Here is a 13,759-nt window from a genome sequence, read left to right on the forward strand (position 1 = left end):
AAAGAATAAATAAAATAAAGGTATTATGTCCATCTACAACTAAAAAAAATTTTTTTTAAAAAATGAATGTTACAGATAAAGGATGAAATGATACATGAAAGGGATCTGAACCAAAGAAATCTGTATCAACTAAACACCACTCCAGTGTGACAGACTAAAGCAACAGAAAACGGAGTAACAAGAATCTGTAAGTACTCCAAAATTTCCAAGTAGAACCAAAGATTAAAATACAATTTATTAAAAGGAATTCTTATAAGATTTCAAGACACAAAAATAACAAAACCATAATAAAATAACAACTGTAATATTTTGGGGCAGAGGGTGTCAATACTCAGGGTCCAAAATTAAGATGAGGAGAGACCTTTTGCCATCTGGTCCATAATTCTCCCTCATCCATTTAATGCTAGAACCGACACAATCCACAGCACATCTTGGGATGGTTCTATTATACCTCTGTGGACAATTTGACAGAATGATTTTCATCTTTAGAGTTACTAAGGGTGGGCTGGGGATGTGACTCTGGGGTAGAACACTTGCCTATCATGCATGAGGCCTGGGGTTTTATATTCCCACCTCAGTATCCCCAGTAGCTGTGAATAGAAGCCATCAGACTCTGCAATTTTTTTTTTTTCTTTTTTTAAGGAAACATATGCTAAGCCTTGGCAAGATTAAAGAAAGGTAGTTTTAGAAAAGAAGCCCATAAAGCAAAGTGTACCATATCTTAAATAAAGAGAAATCATCTTAGCATCTGTTCTGGCATAATCAGTCATTCATAGTGTATCAGTTGTTGTGCCTCTTAGTATATTGTTTTAGAAACAGAAGCTAACCAAAAGATAAGTAAAGGCTCCAGTATGGTAGTTCTTAATGACTGGAAGTCTTTTTAAAATGTTTTTAAATTATAGATGGACACAATACCTTTATTTTTATGTGGTGAGGAGGATTGAACCCAGTGCCTCACACATGCTAAGCAAGCCCTCTACCACTGAGCTATAACCCCAACCCTGTCTATAAGTCTTAAAAGGCAAATTTTATCTATAAACCCAAAGGTGATAATATTTGGGGGGTTGGGAGGGGCTAGAGATCAAACCCATGACCCTGAGCTGGTGCCTTACCAATAAGCTATTCCCCGCAGTGCCAGTAATAACAATTTAATGGGTCAGTTATAAAAACTTGGGCTTCTGGGATCTTAGTTCAGTGGTAGAGCATTTGCCTAGCAAGCATAAAGCCCTGAGTTCAATCACTAGCACCCCAAAAATAAAAAGAATGAAGAATTGAGATTTCTATTTTATCATTAAAGTATACCTTTTAAGGAGGGTTTAATAAAACAAGTTTGCAAACAAACTTGTGAAAATGGGCTTATTATGAATTCCCAATTTATAGGTAACAAAAAGATAGCTTAATTCACTTAGTAATCTATAATCTATGGCAGGAATCCCATTATCCTGTTAGTCACCAAATGTGCTCCTTTATCTATCCTTTAGCTTTCTTTCTTCCATCTATTTTAAGCTTACTAATGGTACTGAATGGCATATTTAACTCAGTTTATGGCACACAATTTATGAGTGGCCATTTCCTTGCTGTTGTCTCCTTTACACCCTTTTCTTCATTAATGGCTAGATACAGGAAACAGCCCCAAACCTATGACGCAGTCCCTGTCTAACACAGCTGCAAGGAAGAGTCAAGAGATAGTACAAACTTTAATAGTTCCTTATGCCTATACACTATATTACTATTAGTGTCAAAAGGAGGATGTCTTTTAACTACAATCAAGGAAGCAAAGTGTAGCAGTCACAGATTTATTTTTTTTCAACTCCTTTATAGAAATGAAAGGGACACAAAGGGGTTACTTTTTGGTTCCATATTTCTCCCAGCAATAGTAACAGAGTAAACTATAACTATACACAAAGGAAAAGGGAGTGGCAACTAAGAAATATTTGGAAACTTTTATGTCTTCACTTAGCAAGCTTTTAAGTTTTCAAGAACAGAAAAAAAAATTAATGTATACACAAAACATGGAACCAACCTAGATGCCCTTCAGTTGATGAATGGATAAAGAAACTGTGGCATATATATACAATGGAATATTACTCTGCCATGAAGAATGACAAAATTATGGCATTTGCAGGCAAATGGATGAAATTGGAGGATATCATGCTAAGTGAGATAAGCCAATTTCAAAAAACTAAAGGACGAATGATCTCGCTGATAAGCGGATGAGGACATATAATGGGGGGTAGGTGGGGTTAGCATTAGGGTTAGGTTTAGGGTTAGGGATAAGGAGGGTGGTAAGAATGGAGGAAGGAAGGACTGTATAGAGGGAAAAGAGGGGTGGGAGGGGTGGGGGAAGGGAAAAATAACAGAATGAATCAAACAACATTGCCCTATGTAAACTTATGATTTTTAATAAAAAAAATGTATACACAAAGCACTAAATTTATTAAGTCCAAGGGAAATGAAATGATAAAGCGAGGGATTAATTTTTTGTGGGGGGCTGTATTGGGGATTGAATTCAGGGGCACTAGACCACTGAGCCATATCCCCAGACCTTTTTTGTATTTTATTTAGAGACAGGGTCTTGCTGAGTTGCTTAGTGCCTAGCTTTTTCTGAGGCTGGCTTTGAACTTGAAAACCTCCTGCCTCAGTCTCCAGAGCTGCCGCGATTACAGTATGCACTACCACACCCAGCAGCTAAGTGTTAAATTTAAAAAGCAATATTCAATGGATCAAAAACAAACTACTTGGACTGGGGCTGTAGCTCAGTGGTAGAGCGCTTGCCTCCCACATATGAGGCACTGGGTTCGATCCTTAGCACCACATAAAGACAAAAAAAAAAAGTGTCCATCTACAACTTAAAAACCAAAACCAAACAAACAAAAAAAAACCTACTGAGATTGGGAAGCAGTGACACAGTAAAAATGCATAAGCCTAGGAATAAAGGCACTGAAGTTCTGGTCCCTGATCTGCCATTATACCTAGACTAGTGTTACCCAAAGTGTGGTCCTCAAACAGTTAAAACAAAACAAAACAACAACAACAAAAAAAAAAAAAACCAGAAAATTCCAGTGCAAGTATTTAGAAACTCTGATAGCAACCTTATGGAGTAATTTTATGTCACTGAACCTAATAATTAGATGCTGAAGATTAGAAGAATTATAGATGGCAAGTTATCATATGGAAAAAATGCCCCAAAGCAATAGCCCCTAGGGAAATGCAAATTAAAACCACAATGAGATTCTATTATACACTGAATAAAAAGGCAAAAAAAAAAAAAAGAAAGAAAGAAAGAAAGCACACCCTAAGATACCAAGTGCTGCCAAGAAGAGAACAACAAAACTCTTCTATACTGCTTAAAAATGAAAAATGGTATGGTTGACTCTTAAAAAAAAATCTGGCAGTTTCTTTAGCAATTTAGACATATAAGATCCAATAAACAAACTAGGTATGCATCCAAAGGAAATGAAAACTTAAATTCATGTACTTGCACACTAATGTTTCTAGCAGTTTTATCTGTAATTTCCCCAAATTGGAAACAATACAAGTTTGCTTAATTTGAGGGACAGATAAATAAAGTTAACATAACTGTGGTGGCGCACAACTAAATCCCAGAGTCAGGAGGCTGAGGCAGGATGATTCCAAATTCAAGGTTAGTCTCAGCAATTAAGTAAGGCCCTCAACCACTTGGTGAGACACTTTCTCAAAAAATAAACAGAACTGGGGATGTAGTCCAGTGATAAAGCACTTCTGGGTTCAATCCCCAATACCAAATAAATAGCCATAAAATGTTATACTATTCACCAGTAACAGGAAGGAACTACAGACACCACAAAATGTGAATGAATTTCAAATGCAATATGCTAAAGGAAAGAAACCAGATTCAAAAGGTTACGCACTATGATTCCATTTAAGACATTGTAGGGGAAAAAAAAAATCAGACTTAAACGATTTAAGTTACAGGTGTAGGGGTAACTACAAAGAAGCAGAAACTGTTCTGCATCCTCCTTTTATTTATCCCTGAGGCGGGTTCCTGCTGTTGCTCTATTTGGTCTCAACCACATGGGCTCAAGTGATCCTCCTACCCAGCCTTCAGAGTAGCTAGGACTATAGACACTCACCACTACACCAGGCTTGTCCTACATCTCAACTGTGCTAGTGGTGAAAGGATTGTTTTATTTATCAAAATATATGTAACTAGGGGCTGGAGCTGTATAGTTCAGGGGGAGAGTGCTTGTCTGGCATGTGTGACACATTGGGTTCGATTCTCAGCACCACATATAAATAAGTAAAATAAAGGTCCACTGACAACTGAAGTATATATTTAAAAAAATTTTTTAAAAAGTTATGTAACCTATAAAACAAATAGGGTAAAAATTTTCTGCATGTAAATTACACCTTATTTTATTTTTTGCAGTGCTAGGGACTGAATCTAGTGGGCTTTTATTTTTATGTCTTCATAATTAATTTTATTATATTTTACAAAAATACTGATACATGAAGACTGCAAATTTTAAAATAAGGGGAAAGGGTCCTTTCCTACAAATAAGTTTGATAAGTATTCTCCTAGACATATCTAAGTCAGTTTAATTCTGTTGGCAATTTTATCTAACTCAGAAAAGAGTCAAGATGGTTTCTAACGTTATCTTCCAGCCCTGAGCAAAACAAAAAACAAAACGAACCTCTAGGATTTCTGATTTCCTACTGTGCCTATCCAATATAAGGTATCACCATGTTTCTGATGTTTGAAGGGCCATCATTCTTTCCTGGCTTACTTCCTACATTAGTTTCTCCTGGGTCTCTTGTTTACTTTCTTCTTTATAGTCCTCCAGATGTTGATGTTCCTTCAGTTTTGTGTCCCAGAGCCTACTATTTTCTCACAATACTCTCCCTGCAAGATGTCATCCACTTCTTTAACTTTAAATGCCACCAATATGACAGATCTCTCAGACCTCTTTCTAGACCCAAACATTCATGTTGAACAGTTCCCACTGGCAGAACCTTAACTTATCCAAAATTGAATTAATCAACTCACCAAACCTCTTCTACTATCCCAGAACTTCATAATTGCATGTTATATCCATAGATGTCCAATACAGAATCCTAAGTTTCATTGTGACTCCTTAGATTTCTTCCCAGTTCTTTCAGAAATCTTCTCTTCCACTTTATGTCAGGACACCAAAATCTTTCTTGGATTAATGCAACAGTCTTCTAGTGCTTATCTCTTCACCACTATAGTCAAGTAGCTTTTTCTTAAAACCAATTTTGAGTAAGTCACTCCTTCCATACTACATTCAAAAAAAGTCAGAATTCCTAAATTGGTTTACAAGATACTTCTCAATCTGGTACCTGTTTAACCCTTCAGTTCCATTTATTTCATCTCCCACTAGCTATGCCTTATTCACTTGGAATTAATACCAACTCCCTAGACTTACTGTCTCCTCTCTCACCTCTGTATGTATACATCCCTTTCTCCTCCACACCTCTGCACATATTCTTCCTGCTAGAAATTTCTCTCCTCCAGGTTTTTTTATGTAAAAAATTATTGGGCTGGGGTTGTGGCTCAATGGTAGAGTACTTGCCTAGTGTATGTGAGGCACTGGTTCCGATCCTCAGCACCGCATGTAAATAAATAAAATAAAGGCCCCATCGACAACTAAAAAGAAAAGAAAAAAAAAGAAAACTCAAAATAAAAAATCCTATTTAAAAAAAAAATAATTTATTCTACTGGGCACAGTGGAGCACATTTGTAATCCCAGCAACTCAGGAGGCTGAAACAGGAGGATCACAAAATCAGAGCCAGCCTCAGCAACTTGGTTAGACCCAGCCTCAAAATAAAAAATAAAAAGGGCCGGCAATGTGGCTCATTAGTTAAGTATCACTGAGTTCAACCCCTGGTACCAAAAGAAAACAAAACATATCTTATTTCTTCTGGGAAGACTTTCTGCCCTTTTTTCCCCCCTTCAGTACTGAGGATTGCACCCAGGGGTGCACTACATCCCCAGTCCTTTGTATTTTTGATGTTGAGATAGAATTTCACTAAGCTGTCCAGGCTCGCCTCAAACTTGTGGTACTTCTGCCTCAGCCTCCTGAGTAGCTTCGATTATAGGTATGTGCCATTGCACCTGACTAGGGAAATCTTTCTTGATCTCCCTCTTTTGTGTTCCCACATTAGCTCCTTTTTAGTCACTGTATTACAATGTCTACTTATGTTGTTTATATTTTCGTTAACCTTAAAGCTTACTGACCATAACACTATGTCTTACTCTTGGTTGTAAACTTAAGATCTGAACTATGCCTGCCATATAACAGTCTACCAATAAATACTGAATGCTTTACTAAGATTTAATTTACAACTCAAAATCATTATTGTGGTGGTGCAAACCTGTAATCCCAGCAGCTCTGGAGGTTGAGGCAGGAGGATCATGAGTTCAAAGAGAGCCTCAGCAACTTAGGGAGGTGCTAAGCAATACAGTGAGACACTGTCTCTAAATAAAATACAAAAAAGGGATGGAGATGTGGTTCAGTGGTTAAGTGCCCTTGAGTTCAATCCCTGGTGTGTATGTATGATCTCCCTTAACTTTCTTCTCAAACTTCATAATCACCTTTTGAAATGGTTCTTAAAATTCTAACAGTTATCCTTTAAAATCTAGAAAACTTGTAACCACCTTTACTAATACATAGCCCAAGAGAACATTAGCCCAAGAGAAATGTACTATACAAAACAACAAGAACAGAAATTGGCCACCAAGTCAAATACCACACACAGTTTCTAATTTTTAAATATCCATTCATTCAATTATTTTAGTAAAGGTTAAACTGAGGTCTCTTCCACAAATGAGATTCTGTAATTTCAGGAAGTATATATGAATGCCTACTATGTACAAAGCTCTATGAAATTCTATCCTAGTAACATCTTACACTCTTCCCAGTCTCCATTTTCTGATTGTTCTGATTGTTAGTTATTTCTACCTACAGTATCTATGTATCCCTCATTCTTGCCCCATGAATTATTCTGATTGTACATATACATTTTCTATGTGTGGGGCTGAATGTCAGCCCAAAGTTGGTGCTGAGATGCTGCCATGATTCAAAACATATTTAAAAACTGTCTTCCGAAACAGATGCAGCAGCATATTCTTTCTTCATGTTCTGAAACTTGATATGACTTCTGTAAAGCAATTAACAATCATCCAAAGCCACATACAATGAATATCACTGAAGATCAAACTGCATAATATTGTAAAATGTTGTATGACTATAAAGTAACAGCATCAGTTTTTGTACATAGCATTAGATAACTCTGAAGGCATCTAAGAACATCATTCCCCTTGCCACGTGCTTATCAGTCTGATTTTTTACAGAAAAATGTTTATAATATAACGTTATGCAAAAATTTCAGAATTCTGTATTATGAATACTAAGATCCACAGTGCAAATAAGCATGTAAACCAGAATTGAAAGTTAATAAGTAAAAATAAGAATACTGCTACTGTGAGAATGAAGGATTAGTTTCTTCCCTTTTTTCAAAGTTACTTCATATTGTCACATACATTTTATTAAAAAAAAATCAGTCATTATTAGTCATATTATTATTATTGTTGTTGTTATTACTATTATTATTACTTTGGTACTGAAGATTGAATCAGGGGTGCTTAACCACTGAACCACATCCCCAGTCCTTTTATTTTTTAAATGTATTTTATTTAGAGACAGGGTCTTGCTGAGTTGCTAAGTGCCTGCTAAGTTGTTGAGTCTGGCTTTGAACTTGTGATACTCCTGCCTCAGCCTCTGGAGTCACTAGGATTACAGGCGTGCGCCACCATGCCCAGCCTCACCATATTATTTTATATGGAGAGACTTGTTCCTATTTTTGTGAGAAATAAGATTTATCAAAACTCTTTCAATTCTGCCTTCTAGTAAAAAAAAAAAAAAAGTACGACTCACATTTTTGAAGAACTTACTTGCTTTTACCAGAATACTGAGCCTCAAAAAACCTTTTGAAAATTACAGTATAAGCTGTTAAGGTCAGTCTAATTCATCCGGCAACTGAATATCAAATACTTTTAATCATAAACACTGCAATTTAAAATGCATGTGGGGGGCTGGAGTTGTGACTCAGTGGTAGAGTGCTTGCCTGGCATGTGTGAGGCCTTAAGTTCGATACTCAGCACCATAAATAAATATATATAAAATGAAATAAAATGTATATAGAACTGACCTCTTGGAAGAACACCTAAAATTTCTTTTTTCTTCTTCTACTACTTTTTTTTTTTTTTGTACTAGGGATTGAACTCAGGAGCAATTAACCACTGAGCCACATCCCCAGCCCTTTTTTATTTTGTGACAGGGTCTCGGCAAGGTTGCTTAGAATCTCACTAAGTTGCTGACTCTGAACCTGAGATCCTCCTACCTCACTCTTTCAAGTCACTGGGATTACAGGCATCTGTCACCACGCCAAGTCCCCCCAATTTTTTTTTTTCAATGAACCTTTATTTTATTTATTTATATGTGGTGCTGAGGATTGAACCCAGGGCCTCACACATGCCAGGCAAGTGCTCTACCACAGAGCTACAACCCCAGTCCTCTGAAATTCCTTTTAAGGTATGTGAAAAAGGTTCAAAGCGGGCTAGAGTTATAACTCAGTGGTAGAGCGCCTGCCGAGCATGTATGAGGTTATGGGTTCGATTCTTAGCACCATATATAAATAAACAAATAAAGGTCTGTCAGCAACTAAAAACAAACAGTTCAAAGGGATTATAATTGTTATTACTAGTATTATTATTTTTTGGACATAGGATCTCACTATACTACCCAGACTGGCCTTCAATTCCAGGACTCAAGTGATACTCCTGCCTCAGCTTCTCAAGTAGCTGGAACTAAATTGTATACTACCTTGCCCAGTTTATCATGTATTTCTAATGGTTAATCACTATCATAAAATGAATCCCAAAAAGTATCAATAGGAATTCACAACACTCCTAGGGATATAGTTCAGGAGCAGAGCACACTTTTAGCATTCCTGAGGTCCTGGATTCAAATCCCTGGCCCACCCCCCAATAAAAGACCTGTTCACCTTTAGAGGGCTGGGAGTGTAGCTCTGAGGTAGAGCAAGTGCTTAGCATGTGTTGAGGCCCTGGGGTTAATTCCCATCAAAGAAATGAAAAGAAATAAATCCACAACACATCAAAAACAGTCTAAGAAATTTTCCCTTCTTAAACTTTCAGATAGATGATCATTGTTTACTGAGACTACAACTTAACTCAGCAATACAGAGGCCTGTGACCAAGAAACAGGCTGTGTAGATTTGCAGGCAGAAAAAAAATCAGAACAATTAAGTAAGTCTATTTATCTCACCACACTTTGTTTTTTTTGTGTATCTTAAAATGTTTCATAAGAAGAAGTAATGTGGGGTAAAAAGATTTGAATTTCTGATGGGTAGTATTTTGAATTAAGAAACTGAAATTAATAAACGGCAACTTAAACCATCTCTAGGAAATCTAAAGAAATAATAATGATATTCAAGTCAGGCATGGTGGCACACACCTGTAATCCCAGCTACTTAGGAGGCAAGTTCCAGGTCAGTCTAGACAACTGAGCAAGACCCTGACTCAAAAATAAAATTAGAGGGGGCGCGGTGTCTAGGCCTATAATCCCAGCAGCAAGGGGATCTAAGGCAGGATGATCATGAGTTCAAAGCCAGACTCAGCAAAAGCAGGGTGTTAAGCAACTCAGTGAAACCTTGTTCTCTAAATAAAAATACAAAATAGGGTTGGGAATGTGGCTCAGTGGTCACAAGTACCCCATTCCAAAAAAAATTAAAAGTGCTGAGGATGTAGTTCAGTGACATAGTGCTTACCTAACTTGCCGGGCCCTGGATTCAATTCTAACCACCTCATTCCACACACACAAGAAAAAGATACTCACTTCTCTATGGTATTCACTACAAAGATTTTTCTAAATAAACAATGCAGCAATATTAATTTATATACAAAATAATTTTGAAGTTTTCTTCAGTAACAATGATTTGGTCAGACAATGGAAAATCCACTACATCTTAAATACAATAATCCAATCACAAAATTTCAAATTATGAAAAGTCCCACTCATCGTCCCAATTTTACTTTACCAATCTTCTTGTCATATTTCATGCCACAAGACAGACAATGAATCAAACGCGTAGTTGCAGAGCAAAAAACGAAACTAATTACAAAACGGCAACTTGCATAGAACCTTACAGGTTAAAATGACGTAAAAGTTTACTTAACCAGATCCTACATATCAAATTCTAAGACAATTAACAGTGGAAATATTCTCTGTATTTAACAAATTACGACCGAAGAAAGTATAGATATGTTAAAAAAGGGAACTAACATTCTGACCTCTTTACAAAATGACAAACTAGAACGGCAAAATTAAACTCAGGCACATGGAGTACTCTTCTCTCAAATCACTCCACAGAGAACTTCATCATTTGCTCCGCCCTCTAATAACTCATGCAAAAAAAGTTCAGCACCATCAGAGAGAAACAAGACAGAGCGAATTCATAGAATGGCTTAGGGCCTTTCCTCCAGGCGGTAAGAGGATCTGCGTGTGCCCTTCGCAGGGGTCCAAAGGGAAATAAAAACCTAGGCCTAAGGTTTGGGGGGTACTGACACCCAGGAACAGATTTCTCTCAAAGAAGTTTCCGCCGCCATCCCTATTTTATCAGCAGGAGGCTCAGGCGCCATCGTCTTGGTCTTTATGACATATTTTATTATGGGGAGGTGGGAAAAGCCACCCAGGATTTCTCCAGACCTTCCTATTAAGCTTGGGGGGTTCCCCCTCTTTCTTCTCTTAAAGCCTCAGTCCCTAAGGTACTCGTCAACACCCCCGGTTTCTGGCGGCTCGTCCCCCTCGGGATGTGTAAAGGCTCTGCGGAACCCACCGGCCTCGCCGTTAAAACCGGAGGGCCGAACACGCCAGGGCCACCGCGAAGGCTCCGAGGGGCCCAGAAAGGGGAGGGCAAGCCAGGGACGCGGGTGAGAATGACCTGGCCGGGGAAGAAAGGCAGGAGGAGCGAAAGGATGCACTGCACCCCCTTGTCTGTGGGCTGCACACACAAGAGGTGATGAAGGAGGAGGAGGGCGGTGGCCCGGGTGCGGCCCCCCACTCCTCCCGCCCCCAGGTCCGCCGGCCAGCGGGGACCGGCGGGCTCGGCCCAACCCCGGTCTGGGTTGGCAGGGGGCGTGGGGGTCTCTCTCCAAATTGCTAGGAGACGGAGAACGAGGAACTGGGGAGCGCGGGGGAGCTGTCGCCCGCCTGAACCCAAGACCCCGCCGCCGTCGTCGCCTCTAGATCTGGAGGGAGGACTCGAGCTGTGGGTAAAGCCCGAGGGAGTAATGCACGAAGGTAAGGGGAAGCTAGGGTCAGCCCCACCGCCCACCGCGGACCCCACTCTCCACCTTCCGGTAACCGCGTCTCTTACCGGTGATGGCGGTGAACTGCTGAATTAACCCCTTCAGCGCCGAGGAAGCCGCGGAGCCCCCGTGGGCAGCCATCTTACCGCCGCCGCCGCCGCCGCCGAACAACAACACAGACACACACGGACCGCCCTCCCCCACCTCGCCGCGCGGTTTGCGCAGGCTCACTGACCGCCCCCATGCTCCGCCCCTCTCGCCCCCGTCGCGAGGGACCCGCGCAGGCGCATTTGCCCCGGCCCAGAGCGCGCTCGGCTTTTGGGTAGGCTGTTGGGTGCAGCTTGCTCGCCGCAATCTCTTTGCAACACTTAGTGCCTTCCTCTCCAAAGTTCCTAGGCCAACCTTAAAGGCTCAGTGTTGATTCCAGTTTCCGAAGGAAGCTCCGGTTTCCGCACGTAATAGATTCTTCGCGTTTCAGCTTCACCAACTTTACTAATAGACCCAACTGTCCGTAACGATATATATTTTTTTCTTTTTTGCAACTCCGCTGCACTCTGCTAGATTTCTTGCAGTTTCCATCAAAGTACAAATCCTACATCCTCGTCCTGAAACGACTCCTGTACTCTCTCACTAACCTCTAAATTAATGACTTGGCTAAACCTCGTGTGGCGACAGAGTCAGAAGTGAAACACCAGAACCCTTCATGCCAAGAAATCACTGGGCGCGGGTTTGACACATAATGGGCTGATAATAAACGATTAACCAGTCTGCTTTTCTTCAGCAAGTTTGCAAACACGTCACTCCTCAGAGTCTTAGCTTCCTCACCTATAAAATGAGGAGGTGTCATGTACAAAGAAAATGTACAGAAAGGACACTGGAAAAGGCTCTCAAAACGCTGATAATGGTTACATTTAGACCAGAAAATGATAGGGAGATGAAGAAAGGAGACTTTGGGTTCCTTTTTTTTTTTTTTTTTTTTGGGGGGGGGGTACCAGGGATTGAACTCAGGGACACTCGACCACTAAACCACATCCCCAGCCCTATTTAGTATTTTTATTTAGAGACAGGGTCTCACTGAGTTGCTTAGCACCTCGCTTTTGCTGAGGCTGTGGCTTTGAACTGGTGACCCTCCTGCCTCAGCCTCCCGAGCCACTGGGATTGCAGGCATGTGCCACTGCGCTCGGCCTCCTTTATTTTTAAACCAAGAAAATATTAGTATGTTACTTGCGTAATTTTAAATATTTTTATAAACAGGCACACACACAAATCTGATGATTCCCTACTTTGAGAATAAAGTTGAAGAGATTCAGTTTAGTTTAAGTCTCCCTGCTCCCACCCCCACCTGGACATATTTTGCACCTTCATAGGATAATGGCCCAATGAAAGATGAGTTACTCTGAGAAGTGCCACATCTTAAGGGTAAATGTAGTATTAGGGAAAATTAAATAACGAAGTGAAGGCAGAGCCACCTGTAGTCATGCTACTAGGGAGGCTGAGGCAGGAGTATCCTTGAACCAGAGAGAAAAAAGTGGAAGCGGGGACAGCCAGAACCAAGAAATAGTATGACATTTCCTTCTTAAAACCCTGAATCCCTAAGGCTGGGTCACTGTAACCAACCATGCAAAATCAAGTTCCAAATAAAATGATGTAGCATTGATTACAAAAACAAAACACTTTTACTACTGTACCTCCGTCATATGGAAAAACTAGTTAGTGGTGTGATTTTTAGATTACTCTGGCAAAAAACAAGTTATAAAGATAGTAGCATTTCCAAGTCCAGGAGAGTTTTCATAGATATTTTTAAATAAAGTAAAAGAAAACAAGGCAGAAACTTAAGAATACAACTTTGAATATTTTATTTGAGTCATTAAAATGTAAAAGGTTTTTAGAATCACAAGAAAATATACTTAAGTGCATCCCTAAAATCATGGGGAAATGTATTTTAAAGAAAAATAGATGGTCCTCAGAAAAGAAATTAAAATGCATAAGTACTATACATTGAATAATGGAAAAATTCAATGACTTAAGGCAAATGTTCCAAAGCTACACATCAGTTAATTACTATTAGCATTAGTAACATCCAGTTATATCAGGATTTTGTTTTTAATTCTAAATCTGATTTTAAGACTCCCAAATTGTGCTGAGGCAGGAGGATTATAAATTTACGGCCAGCCTGGGTAACTTAGCAAGACCCTATTTCAAAATAAGAAATGAAAGGATTGGGGATATTACTCAGTGGTAGAGCACTTTTGCCTGGCATGCATGAGGCCTGGATTCAATCCCCAATACTGTAAAATATAAATAAGTAAAATAAAGGAAGAAGGAAAGAAAGAAAAGAAAAGAAATGGGGAGTTGGAACTATAAAGAAG

General features: G+C 39.4%; 1 protein-coding gene across 1 annotated transcript in view; it reads right to left on the reverse strand.

Annotated features, from left to right (window-relative positions):
* The window catches only part of UBXN7 (UBX domain protein 7), a 63,030-nt gene extending 51,421 nt beyond the window's left edge, over nt 1-11,609 (reverse strand). Inside the window, exon 1 of the mRNA XM_079156236.1 lies at nt 11,459-11,609. Within this exon, the coding sequence (XP_079012362.1) occupies nt 11,459-11,531 (73 nt within the window). The 5' untranslated portion in view covers nt 11,532-11,609. The remainder of the gene's footprint in view (nt 1-11,458) is intronic.
* Between the last annotated feature and the right edge of the window lie 2,150 nt (nt 11,610-13,759).

This window comes from Sciurus vulgaris, assembly GCF_902686455.1.
Source record: "Sciurus vulgaris genome assembly, chromosome: 10".
Taxonomy (NCBI): Eukaryota; Metazoa; Chordata; class Mammalia; order Rodentia; family Sciuridae; genus Sciurus; species Sciurus vulgaris.